At 35.9% G+C, this 25,000-nt stretch overlaps 1 protein-coding gene across 8 annotated transcripts in view; it reads right to left on the bottom strand.

Moving 5' to 3' along the window:
* FOXP2 (forkhead box P2) overlaps positions 1-25,000 on the bottom strand; it is a 588,171-nt gene that overhangs the window by 48,111 nt on the left and 515,060 nt on the right. For 6 of the 8 annotated variants that reach the window (XM_077752288.1, XM_077752279.1, XM_077752343.1 and 3 more), the window contains 5 exons: positions 19,246-19,383; positions 17,947-18,102; positions 16,238-16,406; positions 5,065-5,278; positions 3,187-3,291 (listed from right to left, as the gene is read on the bottom strand). In XM_077752288.1, the coding sequence (XP_077608414.1) occupies positions 3,187-3,291; positions 5,065-5,278; positions 16,238-16,406; positions 17,947-18,102; positions 19,246-19,383 (782 nt within the window). The remainder of the gene's footprint in view (positions 1-3,186; positions 3,292-5,064; positions 5,279-16,237; positions 16,407-17,946; positions 18,103-19,245; positions 19,384-25,000) is intronic. The other 2 variants (XM_077752315.1, XM_077752335.1) reach the window with 1 other exon arrangement.

Here is a 25,000-nt window from a genome sequence, read left to right as displayed (position 1 = left end):
AAAGACAAAGAAATAGACAATACACACTAAGTAAGAGCATAATTTTTAGAGTAGTCAGCTCCATGAGAAAAAAGACAACAAATTTCCATTAAATAAACTCTTCTATATCACTCCCTTTTCTAGGGCTCTATATACAGTGCCAAGCTTTAAAAACAACTAGGCTTTGTAATAAACCTAATACACTGACCTTCATCAACTAATGACTCCTGAATAGATTGATATTTTTGTGGACACTACTCATTCTGCTTTTCTTCACAGAGAATATTTCCACCTCTGAATCTCAGATCATGTTTTATTTGCTGGCACCTATGCACACAGACTCAAGAACACTAGTCTGCTAACTGGAAAGCTATATTGTAAACCTTCTGGTTTAAGCTCTAAAAGTCAATCCATCTACATTCAAGCTGACTTAGGTCCAATGGAATGATAATTAATTTTGCAGACAAACTACGCTAAAGTTTTGTCAGATGTTATTACACTTTGACATTTATAAGACAGTAATGAAGAAGTAGTATGAAATGCTTTTAGTGATCTAGTGAGATCCTCAATTAGTGGTCAGAAAAATGGTTAGCTTCTGTCAACACCTACTTTATTCAGAAATTTTCCTAATCACCTTTTTAGCCTAGGCTTTCTTCTTTGTATTTTAGTTTCCTTGCCTTTATCTTTGCTGCTACAAATAACAGTTTCAAACTTAATCTTAATTCAACAGAAAAAAAATACTTCATTGACTATTAAAGAATACACATAAGACTAATAGTATATACATACATAAGCAACTGTCCTCTACTGGCTTTTCATTTGGTGCTGGGCAAAAACAGAGGGATTCTACTAGTTTGTTTGGGATATAGGGTGAGAAAGGGAATTTGGGATTCTTGTTGTATTTTCTACTATCCTTTATTATTTAACATATGTAGGCTAAATAGTAATAAGAAATTGATCCTTTTTATGATAGGTAAGTTGTCTAATGCCAAAGTAAAGCTCAAGCTATACGTTTATTTTCAGTGCATTCCAGAATAAAAATACCACAACAGTATTTTCTCCAAAAACTTTTATAATAAACACTGGATATAAAATTTCTGGAGAGTAGTAAACACAAAAACTGAGAGCTGAAAACCTTTCACAGCTTTTTGGCTTGTCTGACTTTTTTTTCCCTAAGTCTCAACTCTCCTCCATAATTACAAAAGAAAAGCAGAATCTTCTTTCCAAGAAAATTTGTATTAGTTGTGATGCCTTCTTTATTTCACTTTCCACACAGACACTAAACCGTTTTATGAATAACTGAACTTAATTTCATAAAATATATTATTTCTTTTTAAATTCCCATACACTTTAAGAAAAAGATAATACCAGTATGTAAATGTATCTAATAAATATATTTTTCAGTACAGTATACTGGTATTATGTCTATTGACAGAATTTATCTTTGAGTAAGAGAATCTAAAACAGATCATAACAAAAATGGACTAAAAGAAAGACCTTACAATCTACTGTCATTTGTTCTGTCATCTCTATAAAGTTAATGGGTTGGAAAAATGGTCAGCCTTTGGAACCAAAGTTGATATTTAATTGAAAGGAAATGCATTTTTAATTGTAATTTCTTCCCCCACTCCTCTGTACCCCTGTGATTTCTTTAGTTTTTAAAAAATGCCAGCATGAATGTGAAAAAGAACCATGGAGGGTAAAATGAGGGTTCATATTAATCTGTTTGTTAGTAATAAAAATATAAATATTTGAGATGGATAAAAATGTTCCTTTCCATGTGCTATAAAGGAAATTGAAGGGAAGATATGTATGTATATTTTCTTAAAAATTTATTTTTAGTTTTGTCAGAAAGAACAAGTTGGAGGAATTAAACGGTGACTGGGCTAGTTCTATGACTTAAGTGACCATATTACAAAATAGTAGCAATAGTCCTCTAAATAATCCTAATGATAAGGAATAACATGATATATTGATAAGAATGAATGTATTCAAATGAAGAAATATGAAATTAGCTGTATCAGTTTCACGTCCAACAAAATGGTAGTTCACTACTGTTTTGGTATAACAGCCATGCAAATTTTTATTTAAGGCCTTTTATAAAAGCCATAGTAATACAGGAAGTAGATTTTCTTTTAATTGGTCAGAAATAAGAAAGAGTTTAAAAGAAAATACTTGTGGAAGTCTTACTGTAATTCCGTTATGAAGTTATTATGATGCCAAGTACTTGTGCCTTGTTGTTAAGGTGCTTTTACTCTATACCCTGTAGTCTACCATTTGTAAACACATCTTTTTGATGTTTCTGCCAACATCCTGGCAACAAAGCAGTGCAATTTCAAATGAGCTAATTAACTTAATTGTTGATGAAGCATGAAACAGTTCATTCACCCTGTTAGCTGCTCCATGACAACATAAGAGTCTGAGCCTGTGAAGTTACTCATCTCCATAAACCTATCTGTAGCTCTCTGTTTAGATCTCTTGTATGGCAGAATTGTGCATGGAAAATGTTTCATAGAAGATGCATATTCTTATTTGAAAAGGAACCTCTTAAAATTAAAAAAAAATTATCACCAAATGAAGAAATTAAGGATACACAAAGTTTTTATTTTAAGCTAGAGAAGCTGTATGATTTATCATACAACTAGACGGTCATGTGTGATCGCTTTTGTGATCCTGAGGGCAACAAGTAACAAAGGTAGATGAAATACAATTGTTAAAATTTTGGCTCCTATTAACTTTCATCTTTTCATTCAATCTCAATATATGTTAAATATCATTATTTAAAGGAAGTAATATCAAGTTTGCGATGAAAAAAATAAACTTGTAAAATATGTCCATTTAAAATGGATATATTACAGGATGCCTCCTGTGATTTTACTTAAAATTTTTATTAAAAACTTGAAATTTAAGTGAATCCTGCACACATATCCCAATTGTTAATGGCACTATTACAGTATGCTAGTATTTTTCATTCTTTCAAAAACCCCTATTGAATGACTTGTAAAATATTTTGATGAAAAGGTAAAGACAGACAGTTGCCTTCTTAGCCTGACTTTGGTCATGCACTTGTTGGAACACACAGAAAACTCAGAGAGTGCTTATGATGGACCTTTACTTCCCCCTTTCAGCTTTCTCTTGTTTATTTACAACAATGCACTTAATACTCCCCCAAACCCACCCCCTCCCTAAAAAAGGTACGAAACCTACTTTAAAAACTGTCCAAAATCTTCACAAATGCTTTCACAGCCCGGCCATTTGCAAACTCCATGGCCGTACAGAGTGTGAGAAGCCCCAGTCTCCTCGTGTGACGAGCTGTAGCAAAAGAACACGGCGTCAGAGTCATCTCAAAAAGCCATAATCGTTGCAGGCTGCTAGCGCCTGTCAGGTTACGATCAGTGACAAACAGGTCAAAACAGGTCAATTCAGCTCAGAGCAGTCAGAAAAATTTAATCGTTCTATTGAATAGTTCAACTGCCAAGGCTAGATGATGTTCCAATTAGAGGAGAAATAGAGCCAAAGATGACTGTTAATAAAGGATGAAAAACTAAGGGGACTGTATAATATCATATGCTAATCTTGCCATATGACCTTAATGTAACATTTACCTCTAAATAAAAAAATATATATTCATATGTGGTCAAGTGAAATAAGCCTGTGTTTTTAAGAAGGTAATAGGACATCCACCGTAAGATTTTTGAAATGCTCTTTTTAAAGAAGATATGGACCGTCAGGATCATTTAAATTGTTTAATATTTATGTTTGAGCCATATATATTTCCACTAGTTACTGCTGATTGAAAAAAATTCTACTTGGGAACAATATTCATTAGTTACTTCCTTCTATAATTATGAAAGACTTTTGATAAGTGAGTATTACATCACATGGAGTGATCCTAGAAAAATCAACCAACTTCTGCAGTATATAATCATCAAATTATCTCAATTAAAACAACAGCATGAAAGCATTCAGAAACATACCATTTTTAAAAGATGAATACCAACAAGAAAAATTTTTCATAATACTCAAATGAAGACCAGAAACACCACCAAATTACAGCATTCTATTTTAAAATTTACTGTAATTAAATATCGGTTTCTTTAAAAAAATTCTTTGTGAGAATCTGTCACAGCTAGGCAGACACTCATATTATATTAACAGAATACTATGAATCCACTACACTCAAATATGAAGTTTAGAGCAAAATACCATAGGAACGTAAGTCAATCTGTTAAGAAATCCTGCGCTTATGTTTCATCCTTTAAAAGTAATTTTTATGTTAAGCAATATTTTAGCTTATATATCTTATGAAAATTACTTTAAAGGACTTGATTAGATATGGCTACATGCTTGAATAGGTGGAAGTAAATGGACAAAAGTACATGGGTGCTCCTTTTACAGAGGCCATTTTTACACAACTAAAATAAAACAAGGAGTCGAAAATTATCTAACATAATGTATTCAATGTTGGTAACTGAAATCAAGTAATTTTTCCCTATGAATTTTGAGTCAAATTCACTCAGAGTTACCATCATAAGTTTGTTATTTATATAACTATTAAGTCCCTCATGCTCCAATAATAAAATAAAGGTAAACCAGATATTTTATCTTCTGGTTTATTATACCTTTGTTTGTACCATATTTATACTGATTCTCTGATACCTATAGACATGTTCTTAAACATATGTTAAGTACACATTTTTCAACATATACTAAGGGGAATATATATACATCTTTAGATATTTGAAAGGGGTTCTTAAGTTTAAAAATGGAAAAATGTTCTCATTTCAGCAATCCAGCTAATCACAACATATTAGCCATAAAAATATGTCGACACAGGAATTCCACATGCATGTATTAAAAAATAACTTTTTTCAGGACAATTCCCCACCGTTTCCATCAAATTCCTGGTATTTGAGCTACTTTCTGTAATGAAAATAACATATAAGGTAAATAATCTAAAAGTTTTTATTTAATTTGTTCTATACATTTTGCCCCTGTTAAGTCAGATCATAATCCTCAATTTCATGAACGGTGAAAGTAAAAGTTGGTGACAGACAAATACAGAATAAATCTCATGAGATTTACCTGTCCCGCCTTGCACTTAGAACTGAAGACTGTCCATTCACTATGGAATGATGGGTTATTGGTGGTGATGCTTTGGAAGTGGTGGAGGAGGTAGTCGAGGAGGAATTGTTAGTAGTGAGGTCTAGCCCTCCATGTTTAATGCCATTGTCTTCCATACTGTGCACTCCAGTCACTTCTTTCCATAACTGCTGAATCTCAGCAGGACTTAAGCCAGCTATAAAATGAAAGAAAGCCCCACTAATATAAGAAGGTAAAGTTCATATAATGAGCTTAGTGTTATTACTGGATTAATGCCAACAACAAAAGTGATGTTACCAGCATAATTAATATACAATAATAAATCACTTTATACCATCAGCACCATAGCCTTTCTCATGAATAATCAGTTATTTGCTAAAGACTACCAATTTGGGAATAGTACTGGGAATAATAGTATTGGAACTAATATCAAGGATTATTGGAAAAACCCAGCAAGTTCTATTTGAAAGCTAAACTATTTAACTTTCAACTGCAGCTTTTACTTATTGCTAGTATTAAGTTTTTAATCAGTGAGAAACTGAAAAAGAAATAGATTTTTAAATGAGATATGTTGAAAGAAATGAAAAGAAAAAAAAAAGGAGGGTAAATAAAAATGTCAGGGAAAAACAGTAAACATTCAACTCAGAAAAAAGACACATTTGACAATTAACTTTGACAAAGTTACTTTGTTCTTTCTCAGAACAACAAAGAAAATAATTGAGCTTCATTTGGGGGTCCTAAATAAGCCACTATTCTTATTTACATGGATCAATTAAGTAGATAGTATGAAAACTTCATTTTATGGCCAATAGAATAAATGAACTACTCATTTTAAACAACACCCTGTTTCAGATCATGGAAATTTACCAGATCTATGAAGAATGAAAACAGAAAATCAAGGCACAATCTTTTAGCTTTTACCTATAATTCTGAAATAAGGAATTGAGAGATTACTGCTTATAGTATTTGACTTACATAATAGTACTTATATGTGCCAAGTACTATGCATTCATGTATTCTCTCTATATCTTGTGCTCCTTAATCCTCACTAAATCCAATAGAGTTGATAACTGTATTTTAATCAGTTCATGGATAAGGAAGCAGTGTGAGAGAGAGGTTCAAAATGTATCCAAGGTCACAAAGCTTCTATGTGGTAAAGCTTTGATTTAAATCCAGGAAGTTTGATCTGAATGTCTTTTCTCTTAAAATATTACTTTAAAAATATGGAAACTACTGAATAAAGACATACAGGGGGAAATGCAGTTGTAATTATGATTACTATCACTTACTGACCACTTGCTGTAGTCTGATGCTTTACATTAATAATCTCAATTGACTTCACTTGAAGTTAGGAATTATTCCACTTTACAGATGAGGGCATGGCATGGAGGTTTGGAAAGATTAAAAGTTACCAAATCACTACGCTCACAACTAGTGGACAGAATTCAAACCTAATTTGATTTTGTTGCTCCAAAATCTAGGTTCTTCATTATTATGTGCATCTACGACATCTAATACAAGGATGGAAGTACTAATTTGATATCTGTACCCCCACAACCCAACACATGTCTACATCAGATACAAGGGATACCGATCAATCAAGAGGTGTGTGAGAGTGGAGCAGGATCGAACAGGCGGGGGAGACTAGGGGAAGATAACAGAACATGATGTATAGGAGAGTGAGCCCTCTCACCCCTACCCCTGCAACTAGAAAATCCATCAATATGAACACAGTAGTAAGTAGCCCAAAGTGACAGAAGAATTCTCACTGCTCCAAACATAACTTCTGGTCAAATTATTCATCACAGTGGTAACCTTAAATTGCTATGCCTATCACAATTTCTTACAGACAGTTTTACTGAAAACTATCATTTTGGTGATTCTGGCTCCTGAAGATTTTAAAACAGCCTAAGACTGAAGAAAAGACTGAATAACTTAGGTTTCCAGTTATTTAAAACAATTTTTTTCTACATAAAAGAGGATGGCTTAATAAACTAAGGTATTCCTCTGTTAGACAGGAAATAATTTCTATATAAACATTATTAATTACTGCTTTAACCCACGATTCTGAAACTTAGCTGACTGAACTCCATTAGCAAATCCTTTTACGTAACAGCTTCTACATGTCTTTCTGCATGGGAGCCCTCACCACCTCACTCTGCCTCTCTGCCCCAATGTCCACTCTTGCCTGGACCATGCCTATCCTTTCCTGTCTTCCTGCTTTCCCCTTGCCTTGCTATCATTTACTTCTTGTCATTTATCAGCCAAAATCTCTCTCTTTAAATGTAAACTAGGCAAAGGCATTTTCCAGACAAAGCCTCCAATTGCTTTACAGAACACTTAGGAAAAAAAAATACACAAGAAAAGAAAGGGAGCACAAAACAACAAAAAACCCTACTATGGCCCAGGTATCATTTATTACCTGGGCCTCGCCTGCTTCTCTGACCTCATCTATTGCTCTCTCTCTCTGCATTTCACTCTGCTATGCTAAATTTCTTCTGCATCTTAAAGGCATCAAATATTTGCTCCCCTTCCAGTTTTCACTCTGGCTGTTCCCACAGCACAGGCGATTTTGGTTCCTCACTTCCTTCATTCAGATGATTTATGGGTCACCTCCTCTGAGAGGTCTTTGACCACACTCTCAACTACTGCCTCTCTCTACCTTGCCTTCTAATATTCTCTATCACCTCACTCTGCTTCATTTTTCTTAAGAGCACTTATCAGTCTCTGAAACTATATTATTTGTTTTACTTGTTATCATCAGTCTCCCTCTACTACAATTTAAACTTAAAATGTTAAGAGTAGGGATTTCTTATTTTACTCATCTATCCTCAGTGCCTAGAACAGAGCCTGGTATGTGTTCAATAAATAGTAGTTGATTTAATTGATTATAACAGATTCATGGAGTTCTTTAAGGCATTTTGGTTTCCGCAGGGAAGTTCTGTGGCTCTTGCAGGGTATACTAGTTATGAGTACTGCTATTCTGTAAAGCCAATGTCTAAAGAAGTATAAACTAGTTGATCCTAAAGACTGAGTGGCTAATAAAATTTTATATCTTGGCTAAAGACTCTTAGATGTTTTCAGAGACTATATCAGTTAGAGATGTTATTAATAATTTAGTTTTTGAATCTTATTAATAATTTAGTTAACCTAAGTATCCACTTACCTTTTAAAAGCAGACTTCTATTATACTATTCATTTGTATGGAAAATTAGTGGTATCAGCATGGTATCACAATGACATGGCAACAAATACTAAGCACACAGATATTTGATGAATAACTAACCTGTTCACTATCCAAATAATGATTCTTAATTAAGTGACGAAGGAAATGGTTTTTAAATATTACAGATAAGGGGCAGAGAATAGATGATGTCAAAAAGAGATTCCTGTTAGTAGAAGTGGTTCCCCAAAGCGTCTGCATATTAGACTCACTTGGGGACATTTTAAAACATCCAGTGCCCTGACCATAGCACCAACCAATTAAATCACAATTTCTGAAGGTAGGACACAGGTATCAGTCTGTTTCTGAGGCTCCACAGATGATTACAATGTGCAGACAATTTTGGAGGAAAATTTTTAAAAGTAAACTATCACATTGCTTATGAAACAAATTTTTCACATCTGCAATTTACTTAGCTCTTTTCTATGGATACAAAACTATGAATATGAAACAAACAGCCAAACAGTTTTATACAATTTTGAAAGTTTCATGAGTTTTGAAGTTTTGAGGCTTGCGAAAATTAATTTACTTTTGGGCAGTAATGTAACACGTTCAGTATTTCCTAAACTGTGTTGTGTGGGACAGTAGTCTTCTAAACACTCCTAATCTGAGAGATCTAAGAGGTCTGTGGTCTCTATCTTGGAGACACCTGATTAATGTTAACATGTACATCAGTTCTGTGATGTCTAGGACCAAAAAAACCTCGAGTCTCTTCTTCACCTCAGTGTTTTACAATCCATTTGAGGATAAAAAGAAAACAACTGACAAACTCTTTTTACAATTGCATTGATTTGTTTCAGTTTTAAATAATGAAGGTGGCCTTAGGATTCATCAGGTGCTCTCCAGCCCCTCCCATGAACTGCAGGCTGCCTGTTTATAAACTTAATGGACTTTTTCCAAAATTAGCTTAGTTCAAAACTAAGCTTCTATTTATGCAGCCCCATGGAACCCAGCTCACTGCTCCAGTAGGTTCCTTTGTTTCTGTTTTGTTGGTAATTTACAGGGTACTTCTGATATACTAGTCACTTTTCTCCATGCTTTAGTGCTAATCTAATACCCTGAGCTACTATTATTCTCCCCATTTTAGAGATGAGGTCACTGAGGAACAGAAAAGTTGAGTAACTAGCTCTAGAGCTAATGCATGGCAGAGCTCCACATTTTTGGCCACTGCTCACATCACCTTTTTTCAGGACTCCCTCCCTGGCCACCCTGTCTACAAGTTCAACCCCTACCATTTCTAAGGTTTTTTTCTTTTTTCCTACCCTGATTTAATTTTTTCCCATAGCACTTACCACTATATATTTCACTTAATTTGAAATCTAAGTTTTGTGACGGCATGGATTTCTGCCTGTCCTACGACTGCTTTGTCCCCATTTCCTACAGGAGTGCGTATAGTGAGTGAAAGCTCAATGTGTATTACTTAAAAGAGTTGTTCAAAGACCAGAACAGTAGTGGTGCATGATCTGGGAGTCAATGGACTAGACCATCATAGAATAATAGTCAACTTAAAATCCTAAGTAAAGATTATTCAGTTTTCTTAGTAACTTATTTCAAGGATACACACATAACAATACTAGTGCCAAAAAGTTGCATGATTATGTGATTTTAAAATTCCATGACCACAAAAAAATCAAGAAATGATGATGGATGATGGCTTTGGGATGATGACTTGGACCTGCTCTCGTTCACTGCTAGTACCACAAATAAGCATCCAAAGGTTTGTTTTTCTAGGAGTTGAATGAATAAAAGGACGAATTCCTAATCAAATGGCACGTAATACCACAGGTACAGCAATTAAATAATAATTCCTTAATCCCAGATTCAGAGTTTGTGGAGTATCTATTGGGTGACAAGTGCTGCACTAAAAATTAATTAAAATTTGATAATTCACATCTAGACTATACATTCTTGGAGCACAAAAGGTTTAAAATTTCCAATATTTTACTTACTGGTAAAAATTACATTAGCAGCTTTTTCACACAAAAATAAAAGATCCTTTCAGTGTCTTTTCATTTTTTATGTCTAATAATTAATTTTTAATATTAAATAAATAACCTTATGCATTATAATGTAAAGTAAGTCTACTGTGATTTTTTAAATTAACTTATCTTATTTAATATCACTGCTTATTTTCTAGAGTTACTTATAATTAAAAGTAATAAAAGCAAATTTTGTAGTAGTATTTATATCATCCACATATTTTATTGAACCAATTTGATATTGAATAATTTGAATTATTGAACTATTATCATGTAATAGTTTTCATCTTAAATTTTTCATTAAAAAAACTAGTATAGGCTCATGGCCAAAGTCACTGAATCATAGAGAAGACTAACTGAATTTCCCAAACCAGATCTGACCTCGTGGTTCCTAGTTCTCTCTGCAGGCAACCGTTCTTCTGGTTTCTAGTCTATCCTTCAGAGATCTGTGCTCATTTATAATTTGCCAGACCTAACATATTATTGATTTATATTTGACCGGGGGCCTATTTAACCTGTAGGTATAGTGCCTATCTTTAAAATGTATGTTTAGTGAGAGGTGTACTGAATACATATTTTGCTCAAAAGCTGAATTACAAGGAGCAAAATAGCTATTTGGCTAAAACTGAGAGCAGGCACATATCTCCAATGAAGAAGGAACTTCTGGGATACTAGAATACATCATATTATATACATACCACTACAGTGAAATAGTGAAAGCATGGTAGGATTTTATAAAATCCTATTAAAATTTTCATAGATGGCATTTTTTACAAAACAATAATTTCTCAGCTGCCCTCATCATGGAACTTTAATGGGTCAAAGTTGACATTCTGTGTTTGAGTATTCCCTTAAGATATAAAGAACTGACTAAAAGAACTTTAAAAAGACGTATGGCCTAAATGGAAATAAATTCATTTTAATGCATGCATGCTGGCACACGATACAATTCTGTGACAATTAGAATTACGATTTAATTTAATATTCATCTTTCTATCTGCTTACATTTCCTCAAAAACTAACTCAACATGCTCAATATTTCCCTATGTATTTAACTTTTTGTGAGTTACTTTTTATACATAAAATTAATAGCATTCATGGTTAACTTTGCAAAGTTTTATTTCTGTAGTAATAAATCTAAACATCTAAACTTCAGCTTACTGATGGAGCTTAGCGTGTAAAACCCCAAAGGAGAGTTTCCCTCCAAGTTACAAATTGGAGACTGACTGGTATTTAAAAGGAAATACTAAGATGGTAACAATAATTCTGCACCACATGTGTTGTCCATATTGCTGGTGCTGTTACCCTTATTAGATACAAAGGTGATCTATGCAAGCACATGACTACAGGTTAGGCAAAAAAAATAAGGATGCCAGAAGTGATGTTGAAGTATGCATTTGACTATTTATTTATTTTATATAGAATGCGAGCAGAGGAGAGGGAGAGAAAGAGAGAGAGAGAGAGAGAGAGAGAGAATCTTAAGCAGGCTCCATGTTGAGCATGAGCCCAACATGGGGCTCGATCCCATAACCTGGGATCATGACCTGAGCCAAAATGAAAAGCAGGATACTCAACCAACTGAGCCACCCCTACATCCTGGCATTTGACTATTTAGGTTTCCATAATCAGAAAATGAGTCAAAGCCAAATAACTGATTTTGACTGAATACTCATCCTAAAGACAGCACATTCCTAAATAAGTATAAAGGACATTATTATACTTTACTTAGAAAGATTTCACTTTGTTTATTATCCAACAGTTCTCTCATTCTAAGCTCATCTAGTTCTAGAAGGTGTTACTTCAAAATAGTGCTGGCTAGATCTAGCATTCTCTGTTTGGTCTTTGAGATTGGTAACAAAAGTGTTATATTTTTAAATAGCTTTTATAAATTCAAAAACATGTAGAAAGTTGGAATGAAATGAAGTTTTTGCCACATATATTTTAGTCTCTACAGTCATAGTAAGCCTGTGAATATACTGTGTGTTGCAACACACTGACTGCTATCTCATGTCAAAAACATCAAAGTTTGAAATGTGTGCACAATAATTTCCTATTTTCTAATCTGGAGACAATGGTACTGGGTCATGAAAATGTGTCCCTAAATAATTACTAGCTGACATATAAACTGTACTATCTATGGAGTAAATAGCTTCATAATCAGTATTTTATTTGATATTGATTTGCAAATCTATCCTTTTTTTATTTGATTCTATATACCTACAATCACTCTCTATATTTTTATTTATTTAGTTTTAAATGTTTATTTATATATTTTCAAGAAAGAGAACAGGGGAGGAGCAGAGAGAGAGAGGGAGACAGTATCTGAAGCAGGGTTCAGGCTCCCAGCTGTCAGTGCAGAGCCTGATGCAGGCCTCAAACACATGAACCGTGAGATCGTGATCTGAGCCAAAGTTGGATGCTTAACCAACTGAGCCACCCAGGCATCCTTATGTATGATTTTAGAGATGATAACTTAATTGCCTAATTTACATCAAAATCCAACATTATAGTAATATTCATGATGACTCTAAAAACTTAATATTTAAAGTAATGTACTTTAAAGTGATGCATTATATCATTTTGCATTATAGAGAAAATATACATCTCCCACTCTTACCAAGACTATTATAATTTTGTTACTTCTTTCTCATTCTTATACACTTATTTTATATTTGGTTGAAAGAAGTTGGAACTTTAAAAAGCAGCCTGAGGAATCTGTGTTAAATCATGGGGACACATATTTCAAATATGGCATATTTTTAAAGATTATCATTATGTATAAATCCTACTTGGTGTTCCTGTGGTTATCATTCAGGGATAGTCCACCAGCCAACCCAAAATGTGGTGCAAAGTGAACTGGGAAACTGTTTATATGTTTCAGATATAAAAATATCTGAAATAACCAGAGGCTAAGGCAGAAGTAATTCAAGGCTTCCATTATGTAATAATTACTTTTTTTACTTTCTTTCATTCAATTTTGGGATTCCAGCACCACCCCGTGAAGTTCTGTCCCTCTGCTGTGTAGCTGGTTTATCTGACACATTCTGCCTGTGTTTGGCTGCTGAGTCTCTAGATAGTGGCACTTTTCACACTTCCTCCTCTAAGTGCTAAAAAACACAATGATGACTTGCATGTATTTTGTTTAAAATATAAATATTCTGCTCAAACCTAGATGTGGTTTCAGATTTATTTCATTTCCTTCAACGTTCTCTATCTCGTGTGTTTAATCTCTCATACATTTAATGGAGAGTACACATAGAAGAAAAGGGAAAAATGATAATTCTATTTAAAAAAAGCTCAGAAATTAGAGTGTATTTTCATTTGAAAATCAGTATATTATAATAAATTTCCTTTTTCAGCAAGGTATGTGTATGTTTTGGAAGAATGTATTTTAACAAATATATTGCACATAAATTATATTTTACTTCTGTGAATGTCTGAGACTGGGTGCCAGCAGGTGAGGAGCAGAGAGAGAGGGAGACACAGAATCTGAAGCAGGCTCCAGGCTCTGAGCTGTCAGCACAGTGCCCAATGCAGGGCTTGAACTCACGGACCACGAGATCATGACCTGAACTGAAGTAAGACACTTAACTGACTGAGCCACCCAGGTATTCCTCTGTGAACAGCTATTTTAAACTTTCTTGAAATGATTGTTTCAATGGTGTTACTCAAAATCCTGGTAGATCTCGCTTCTCTCTATTGAGAGGAATCTTATATGATTAGATCCTAAACATAGATTTTATGTTAATTTTACTGAAAAAAATTGATCGTATACATTTATTGCTTCGGTTTTAGTGTAGTTTCTACTAAAGAAATTCATGTTTATATTGAATTAATTTATACACACCTTTCTTTTTTTTAAACCTTATTTCTTCATTTGTCCTCAAACTATATTTTTTCAAAGGATGATAGTTTGTGAATAGAATTCATTGGTAAAATGACACCATGGTTTATTACAATTCTCTTTGGAATGGTCCAGAAAAGTGAGTTTATTGCCTTGTTTTTCTTCCACTGCTTAACCTTTATCTTTCCTGATTTCCTAGGAGTGATTCAATCAAATGAATCAGAAGATCTGAAATCAAGGGAAAGAGGGGATTCTGGGATAAACCTACCAAAGTGACAGTAATTTGATAAAATAAGTGAAAAACATTTACTATAATTATTTCATTTTATTTTTAAAGTTTATTTATTTTGAGAGAGAGAGAGAGAAAGTGAGAGAGAGAATGAGAGTGGGGGAAGGTCATAGAGAGGGTGGCAGAGAGAATCCCAAGTAGGCTCCAGTGCAGAGTCTGATGCGGGGCTTGAACTCACAAACTCTGATCATGACCTGAGCTGAAATCAAGAGTCGGATGTTCAACAGGCTGATCCACCCTGGTGCCCCTACAATATTTTAAATTTCATGTGCTAGAAACAAGATTATGTGCATTTTAAAGACTTTTATTTGCCTAATTTTTTTCTATTTAATTGTTCTTGATTTTATTCAGAATATCCTATTGAGTCAGAAAGATGAATATAAAATACTACAATGGGAGCTCCTCTGTAACAAATATAATTAGTCCATTTGGTTTAAAGTCTGTTCTAACAAAATCCAAATTCAGATTAGAATATGCCTTTATGAAGTTTAATGATATATGACTTTTGCCTGTATCAATAATTTTAGCACACAAGAAGTCATTTTGTTTACCATCATTTTTTGTACTAAGAATGGTTTCCATTTCCCAAAAGTTGAGTGAAATGATGAATATACACAATTGTATGATTTATAGTATTGTGTTATGGTACTATATTATTGTATCATCAAAGTACATCCAAAGTTTTCTTATCAGAAAAATAAGGGGTGCCTGAGTGGCTCATTTGGTTGAGCATCCAACTTTGGCTCAGGTCATGATCCCACATTTGTGGGTTTGAGCCCATATTAGGTTCTGTGCTGACAGCTCAGAGCCTGGAGCCTGCTTCAGATTCTGTGTCTCCCTCTCTCTGCCCCTCCCCTGCTTGTGCTTTGTCTCCCTCTGTTTCTCAAAAATAGATAGATAGATAGATAGATAGATAGATAGATAGATAGATAGATAGATGATAGATAAAATTTAAAAATTGAAAAGGAAAAACAGGAATAAGAATACAATTGATAGCTTTTTGAAGCTATAATTTACAATATATGCACCGGCAATATCATTTTAGAGAAAATAAGATCAAAATGGTTCCATGATTTAGATGGGATTCTACATAGCATAGCTTGGAATGGAATATGTTCTGTAGAAATACAGAAGCTCTCTGTAGAAATAAAGGCTCTTTTTTACATGTAAGAGTTTAAGCATGAAGATTAGAAACTTTTAGGAACTTCTATCTTGTTATTTATTTTTATTTTAGAGAGAGAGAGTGCATGAGGGGGAAGAGAGGGTGGGGAAAGAGAGAGAGAATCCCAAGCAGGCTCCATGCGCAGCATGTAGTCCAATACAGAGCTTGATCCCACAACCCTGGGATCAGAACCTGAGCCGAAATCAAAAGCCTGGCCTTCAACCCACTGAACCACCCCAGGTGCACCCTATCTTTTTTTTTTTTTTAATCAGTTCTCCACCAAAACTCCTATTAGCTCACCTTTGTTAAATGGAATGTTGTTAGCCTTCCCACTAATCTACTTCTCTGCAGGTCTTCAGAATACATTTGATAGTGCTTAAATTGTGTGCCCTTATAAATTATTTTCTGCCGTAAGACTAATAAATACGCATTTAATATCTAACAAAACATTTGAAAGCGGTTTTACTACACACCTGAACTCTGTGTGTAGTAAAATCTGAGTCTCAAGAACATGGCCCATGCAGCCATGTTAACGATCATGTTTTAATAATAAATCTGAAGGTCATAAAAACAAAATTTCTCAAGGTATAATGCAGACAGGGCATGAAATGGTAGAAAGTGCCATACGAGGAATGAAGTGTGCATGTTTTGTGTGTACCTTGAGGCAGCGACTGGACAGGAAGTGCCGCCTGGCCAGGTGGGATGGAGATGAGTCCCTGACGCTGAAGGCTGAGCAGATGCTGCTGCTGCTGGAGTTGTTGCATCTGGAGAAGCTGCTGCTGGAAGACAAGCTGCTGGGCGGCCAACTGCTGCTGCTGCTGCTGCTGCTGGTGCAGAAAACCCGGCCCAGTAAACAGCAGGGAACACATGGTCTGCACACACAGCTCTCATACAGAGAAATGCACACGCCTTTCATTGCCCCGGTGAGTTTCTGAATGGGCATCCCATGGTCAACGTTCGAAAGCAGAATGGGAGCAAGTTCTAGGTTTTCAGTTGCCTTTCTTTCAAATATTACACAGCAGCAGAGAACCAAGGAACTTGCATGAAAGAGTATGGAACGAGCTTTAGAAAAAGTATGTTACACAAAGTCTCAGACTTTTTTGAAAAATTGGCTTATTGCAGATGATGATAATAAGTTTATCTATACTAAAAAAATAACACTTTGTAGTGACAGTCAACTTCAACAACACTCTTCTCTTTTTTTCCAATTGAGTAAGTTTGATCTGCAGAGGCCCATGAATATGGTCTCTGGTGATCTATTAGTAAACTGGATGTAGCCTTCGTAGGACAGGCCTGTTAGCTCTCTCTCTTCCTCTCCTCGCTTGTTGGAATACATTAAAGGCAGAATTATGTTCAGGGCAAAAAAAATAGTGCCCTTATTATAAGGAAAAGTATAACTTCCAATTTTGTGAGGCATTACAAGACAAACCAGAGTTCTCTGGACTTGGAAGGGTATGAGGAGGCAGTCACACTTCAGAGACAGACAAGCTGCTGGGGAAGACCTTTCCTTTTTAGTTTGGGGAAAAGAGAAACTTCTGATGCGCTCACTGGAAAACAGACTGCATAATGGAGCAAGTCATGTGGATTGCCCAGAGCCTCCGGAGAAATAAGGGAGCAATTTCTATTCTGTAGTTGATGGCTGTCTGAAATTCTATTCACAAATCCAAACAGAAACAAAGCCTCAGGAGGTCAAAACTGTTTCCTGTACGTTTGCATAATGGGCAGCTTGAAGACAACGGCTCTGATACCTGCTGATCAATTTAACTACTTCAACATGTTTTGTTTGTATTATGTTTATATTTGATGCAGTTTGCTGACAAGTGCAAGCTAGGCCTGAGAAGCCAGCTTGTCAGTTTGATTTATGAGCATATCAAACTGTAACTTTCTACTCGCCACTCCAAACCTACAGTAGCAGTTCATTAATCAGGGGCCCGTGACTTTGAAATCTGTGTTCCACTGGTTTCTCCCTTAGCCCCCCACAACCCCCCCAACCACGGGCTACATTTGCATGCATGTTCTCTGAGCTGCACCACTGAGAAAAATAAGGTTCCCTCACCAACTTAGATTCTCGGTGAATACAAGATAATCAGTACTTTGTCCACCACAGAGCTTGCTCTTTGTACACTGTGATTCATTAGTGAACATTAGACGACAGACAGCAGCATTGGATTGTAACTCTCAAGTCCCATGCTACAAAAAAGGAGAGCAGGAGAGTTCTACTGTCACTGTTATTAAGCTGGGTAAAAATGTACCATAATGCATCTTTGACAGGAGAGCCTTGTGCTAGGAAGATCTCAGGCCGCCCTGGCCTCGCGGCGCCCCGTCCCCACCTGGCACCGCTGTGCCCCGACGGCAGGTGGCTCCTACCTCTTTCGCCTGCTTGCCAGGATGCTGTGGCGGCGGCGGCGGCGGCTGCTGCTGCTGCTGTTGCTGCTGCTGCTGCTGCTGCTGCTGTTGCTGCTGCTGCAAAAGCTGAAGATGTAACTGCTCTTGCTGTTTCTTGTAAAACTCTTGTAGTTGTTGCTGAATAAACCATTTTGACTTTAATAAATAAAGGCAAAAGTTTCATGTATTATAAATCTCCTAAACTCTTCTAGACTGGCATATGGTAGAGTAACCATTAAGGTGCACCTCCCAAGAACAACAAAAAATATGCAATGGATGCAAGCAGACAAATCTACATACATTTTTTTTTCCAAGGCAGCTCTGAAATTTTCCAATCCAGAATCCAAAAAACTCCTAAACAAGAGGGCATAGAAAACTTGTATTCTAATGGGCCAGAACCAAATGAATACCCTAAATGATTCATTGGAAGTCCCAATGGGATATTAAAATAGGTTGCATACTCTATACAATTTATAAGAACCAAATATATGGCTATATAAAATCAGGTTGCTCAATTCTTATCGGGAAAATATTTTAATCCATCAGATGTACAGAAGAATGTCAGACTTAGAAACAGAAGCAAATGGCCTGTGGCCATCATCCACAGAAGACAGCAAAGTGATTATATCGATAAGAATTTAAGTAAAGCACATTATTTTCTCTATGTTAAGTAAGTCTACAATATAAAGTCCACTTTATACACACTCGAGGCCCAATAAGGTTCACATTAGGAATGCTAGTCTTGTCACTAAAAAAAGATAACTTTCATGGATTAGTGGCTTAGCTGCTTAACTTTGTTTTTGTACGTAGATATTCCCTATGCTGAAACACCAAGTATATTTTGGGAAGGAAAATGTAGGATGTTACCTTCCCCATTGCAACCAAATGACCAGTTTAAATTTCCTACTCCCATGAACAAAAAGGAGCACTGAAGTCTTAAGGAGTTTTAAAAGCAAGAATTGTCTACAAGTCACTTTGCACTTTTGTTGGCAAGTCTACAAATCAAATGTACCTAAGCATCCGGATACTAAACTATTAATTTATTTCATGTTGAAGTTCCACCTCTCTCTGCTCTTATTGTAGACTTTGAGGAATTTAAAAAGACTAAGGGATCTAAATTTTCTGATGTAGTTCTGCAGTTACAATGCTACATGTATATTCTCGCCTGCTGACCAGCTGTCCCTGCAGGTGGAGAGTGACTGGCAAACATGCCCACGGCCCTGTTAACGGAGGCGCATGCCTGTGCCACGCTAGGACACCACAGCAGGTAAGCCACATTACCTGCTGCAGCATGACTGCCTGCTGCTGCTGGAGAAGGGCTTGGAGCTGCTGAGGGGACAGGACTTGCTGCTGAAGAATCTGCTGCATTTGCTGAGGGGTGATCACCTGGGGAGTCATCATGGCCACCGACACAGGCACCTGGGCAAGGAGAGGAAGGGAAGGGGGTGGTCATAACCCAATGTCTGCTAACCTGCTTCACAGCTATAGGTCACCACTTGTAAGTCCTTTAGAAATGATGGCTGACAATTTTTATACAATATCTGTCATATTACTTAACTCCTGGATGATACTTTAAAAGTGCCACAGCATGTAGACACGGGTCTTCCAGAGGCATCAGATTTCATCAGATGCTCTCTTTACATTCCTTATTTACCTCATATGTATTATGCTAAGATGTTGGAGCTTTGACTAGCATCGTGAAAAATAATTAAGTGTCAGGGTTCTTGCTACTTCATAATTGATCATCTCACCGATGCCACAGTACTATGAACGGAAAGCTTTTGGCAATGGTTTAAAGGTATGATTATGATAAACAATAAAGAGTAAGCAATTTGAAAAATATGCATATACATATCTGTTATCAAAGCTAGTAAAAAGAATGTATATAGAATGTACTTACGCATAAAACATAATCACCATCTTCAAAATGTTATGGCTATATGTATGTTGAATATATAAGTATTAGAAAAATACGTATAGTAATACATATCACTTCATGAGTACATGGCTCAAATCATATAGGATGTACATACACACATGTTTCCAGAAAATAGCAAGTTAGACAGGTCTTCTCAAAGAAAGAATCATAAGCCAAGTATTCTTCTCTAAAGATTTTCTTATTTCAAGCTAGCTAAACTTACACCAGGGGGTCTGGAAATCTAAAGATTATTCAAAGATTACTCATTTGGGGCGCCTGGGTGGCTTAGTCGGTTAAGCATCCGACTGTCGCTTAGGTCATGATCTCGCGGTTCGCGGGTTCGAGCCCCGCGTCGGGCTCTGTGCTGACTGCCAGCTCAGAGCCTGGAGCCTGTTTCAGTCTGTGACTCCCTCTCTCTCTGACCCTCCCCTGCTCGCGCTGTCTCTCTCTCTCTCTCTCCTAGAAATAAAAAAAAAAAAGATTACTCATTAAACTGAAAAAAAAAGCATTTTGACTTAAAATTTTCTTTTCTTTCTTTTCAAGGTTCTGAGAAATATGGAGTTGAAAGGAAAAGCAAATAAGGAGGCAGAGAAGAAATAGGAGAAAGGGGAGGCAAGGAAAATGCAGAATGAGAAAAAGCTAGGGAGGAAGTCCTAGAGAAAGAGAATGGAAGGAGGTGAGCGGGACAGAACCTTGTATGAAAGCCTGTGGTAGATGGTCAGCCTGGCCCCAGTCACACTGTTGGGGGGCACTGCTTGTATCAACCAGCACGGAATCAAACAACTTGACAACGTGCCCTGTTTGCAACCTTTGAAAAAGCAATCACTTTCTTTCCTAGAAAGAACAATCCACTTTTACTGTAAATAAAAGCATGTATTTACATAAATACTGCTTTAGAACAAATTCATGGGACAACAATGAGTCTTTGTAAACAGAAAAAGATTAGCAGCACCTGGGTGGCTCAGTCGGTTAAGTGTCTGACTTCAGCTCAGGTCATGATATCACGGTTCGTGGGTTTGAGCCCCACGTCAGGCTCTGTGCTGACAGCCAGCTCAGAGCCTGGAGTCTGTTTCAGATTCTGTGTCTCCCTCTCTCTCTGACCCTCCCCTGCTCACGCTCTCTCTCTTCTCTTTCAGAAGTAAATAAAACATTAAAAAAAAAAAAGGAAAACAGAAAAAGACTAATAGACATGGTTCCCTATTTTAATAATCATTTTAACACAGTTCAAACTTTTCTGGCACTTCATGTTATAAAGAAAGAAGAAATTAAGAATGAAAAAGAAGTGAGGAGAGAAAAAAATAAAAGAAACCCAGGGTAGATAAGGTCCCTACTCCAAACACAAACACTCCACATTTAATTTTAAGAAGTAACTTTGTCTTGCCTATCCCATGCTGATATCTCAAAACATGGTTAGATCTAGCTTTATGACAAAAAAGAAGCACGTTATGATGGAAAAAAAAAACCTCAGTGATTATCACAAATATTTCTGGACTCTTTTCGAACATACATGTTATAGGTTACTATATTTGAATTTATCATAATAAAAGGCATGCTGAAATGTCTGCTAGAAAATTAATTGACCCAATGGGTTGCCCAAGTGTTTAGTTGTTTAAAACTTGAGTGGTCAGTTTACTTAAATGTTTGTTCTTCAATAAGCAAATAGAATGGTTAGATAAGTAGTTTAAAAAAATCTACCACAAAGATGCCTTTTTTCCCACCAATTATTTACCTTATACTATCTCTAAGTAGCAAGGAACCAAACCAAAATTAAGAGCCAGGGTAAGACAGAAATGTTAAGCTTTAAAAAGGCTGCCAATCCAGATGGACAAAAAGACAGACAGATACTATATATATATACATATATATACGGACATACAGACAGATACCACAAGTATGTAGATAGATATGATGTATATGTAAATGGACAAATACATACATATAGATACACATACACATAGATATATACCTTCTATAATGTCAATCATGTGACTGAAACTTGCCACACTTCTTTCATCTAAGCCCTGTATCACTTTTTAGCATATGCAGAGCTTTCACTTAATTATCTCTCTGGGTGGTTCAGTCAGTTGAATGTCTTATTCTTGATTTCAGCTCAGGTTGTGATCTCACGATTCATGGGAATTGAGCCCCACATCAGTCTCTGCACTGACAGCACAGATGCTGCTTGGGATTCTCTCTCTCGTCTCTTCCTGTCTCTCTCTCTCTCAAAAAATAAATAAGCCTAAAAAATTATCTCTATATCTATAAGGAAAAGTACTTCATATGTGACTGATAACAAATGCACTTTTTGAGAAAAGTTTTATAAATGAAGGCCTGTCATAATACATTGCAAGTTTACAGTTAGATTTCAACTTATACAAATTATAGGACCCTTTAAACCACACACACACACACACACACATACACAATTTGGGGCACCTGGGTGGTTCAGTTGGTTAAGCATCTGACTCTTGGTTTTGGCTGAGGTCATGATCTCATGGTTTGTGGGTCTGAGCCCCCTTCAGCCTCCATGCTGACAGTGTGGAGCCTGCTTGGGATTCTTTCTCCCTCTTTCTCTGCCCCTCCCCTACTCTCTCTCTCTCTCTCTCTCTCAAAATAAATAAATAAGCATTAAAATACATATATATAAAAATAAAAGAACACAAACTTTATTAAAAGTAAGTAAATATATCATATAATATGTACAGAAAATGACATGATTCTATAGCTTGTTGCAACTGTGACTCATGGTGTACAAGCAAATTTAAGCAACTTTCTACCTTTGCATTTTATTTTATTTTTGCTTGTAAATTTTTTTTTCAATTTTTATTTATTTATTTTTGAGAGACAGAGAGAGACAGAGCATGAGTGGAGAAGGGGCAGAGAGAAAGGGAGACACAGAATCTGAAGCAGGCTCCAGGCTCTGACTCTGAACTGTCAGCACAGAGCTTGACACAGGGACCTGACCCAGGAACTGTGAGATCATGACCTGTGCCGAAGTTGGAAGCTTAACCAACTGAGCCACCCAGGCGCCATCTATCTTTGCATTTTAGAGTTCATTAGCTTTTTGCTATGGCTAGGTTATTTTTTACATTTTTACTTCCTTTTTTTAGAGAGAAAGAGGGCACAAGTGAGGCAGGGGCAGAGAGAGAATGAGAGAGAGAGAGAGAGAGAGACAGAGAGAGAGAGACAGAGAGAAGTGGGACTGGCCTGAGGCTCATGTTTTTACTTGAAAGGGGGCTTCAGCTCACCTGATATGGGACTCGAACTCACAAACTGTGAGATCATGACCTAAGCCGAAATCAGATGCTTAAAGACTGAGGCATTCAAGCACCTGGTTATTTTTTACTTTTAAAATGGTTTGTATTTCCCTTTTAATGAAAAGTTTATGACATAAAACTAACCATCACATCCTCCTCCTCCTCGAATCGTATGTATCATATATATATGATATGTTGTTCTGCAAATTTTAATCATATTCTATCTTACCCTCTAGAAAACTGCCATCTAAAACTGACAATATACAGGCATAAAGACAGGTAAAAAGACAAGCAAACTAACACATAAAGAATTGAATACTCTATTTCCATAAATAAGATAGGTACTTAAAACTGATATTCCTACCACAAACGTCAGTTATATGTATTATATGTTCCATGTAGACAACTCCACTTGCCTTGTTCAGAAATTAGTAATTTTCAAAATGCAAAGCCTCCATTTTAAGCAATTCATTTTAAGTAACACATTTCCTTTGCTCCTCCTATATCACTTTTGTTACAATCTCATTGAATTTCTTTGCTATTCAAACTACTGGAAGAATTCGCTGACAAAGATGGATAGAGATTAACTAAGTATATAAAATTTTGGGGGGGAGATTATCCTACTTTATCAGGTAAAACAGGTAAAACCAGCATCATGTTTGAAAATATATGGATAACTTTCTGAAATATACATACCTTCGTAAGTTCAGTGTGAGGCTTAAGAAAATATTCTCCACTGGATATATAATTTTGTTCATGCAAATATTTGAATGAGGGACAAAAATTTAGATATGTCATGGGTCATGGAGGAGGGGAGGGGGAGCTTACCTCAGCTGGTGAGAAGGCAAATAAAAGTCTGGTAGGGTCTAAGAAAACATGAAACATTATACAGCCACCAAATGGGAGAAATAGCTGGTTCTGAAAGGGTGTCCTAGGAAAACTGTAGTCTATCCATTAAAATTTTCAAAAGCAAAGGAAGGGAATGGAGTCAACTTTGGTTGGGAGATTTATTTTTTCTCTCTTGGTATTTACTATACTGACAGATCTAAAATTCCCCACAGTGATGGACCAAATAAGGGTTTCCTTTGCTCTTATTTATTCTCTCATAAATGAATTAAGCACACATCTGGTGTGTTGCTCTGTGTGCCAAGAAGTACTGGGTAAATGGATATAATGTTATATATTCTGAAAGAGAGAGAAAAAATTCTGAAACTGTCCCGAAATAAGTCAAAATGGTAAAAAGTCAAAAGTATTTATGTATTATCCTAGAACAGGTAGATGATGACTTTAGATTAAAAAGTTATAAATGTGTTTATATTAAACTTCTGAATATACCTTATTGAAAGGAGTCAAAAAGTTATCGAGACAAGTGCAAAGATCACGCCTCACTTCAAATGAAATCTAAAGAGTTATTGTAAGAGTTATGAAAATGGCCCTGAAGTTTTATTCACTAGAGTAAGCCCAGTGACTTTTTACAGTATGATTCAATTGCAGCATTTCTGAATATGCTGGGTTTGCATAGTAAGCACGCCACCTAATTAAACATCCCAAGTATATGTGGGTGATTAGAACAGTTCTTAGCATAGTATCAGTCTAATTCTTTCTTTGCTAAATGTGAATAAGGGGAAAAAAAAAAAACCAGTCACAGACTATAGGTGAGGTTTACCGTGAAAAAACATTATTTCCTTGTTAACAGGATCTGCTAACTATTGGTTCATAGATCCCTTCATTCTTTGCTTAAAATCTGAAGACAAAGGAAGTCCTGACCGCTAGGCTGTGGTATTTAAGGGGAGGGGGAAGTAACTCTATTAGGATTAACTATTTGTATAATAAATGCAAAACTGGTTTTCCAGTTATACCA

This window comes from Crocuta crocuta, unplaced genomic scaffold (genome assembly GCF_008692635.1).
Source record: "Crocuta crocuta isolate KB4526 unplaced genomic scaffold, BGI_CrCroc_1.0 scaffold397, whole genome shotgun sequence".
Taxonomy (NCBI): domain Eukaryota; kingdom Metazoa; phylum Chordata; class Mammalia; order Carnivora; family Hyaenidae; genus Crocuta; species Crocuta crocuta.
Note: the sequence above shows the minus strand (reverse complement) of the source record. Positions and strands in the feature narration are given on the sequence as shown.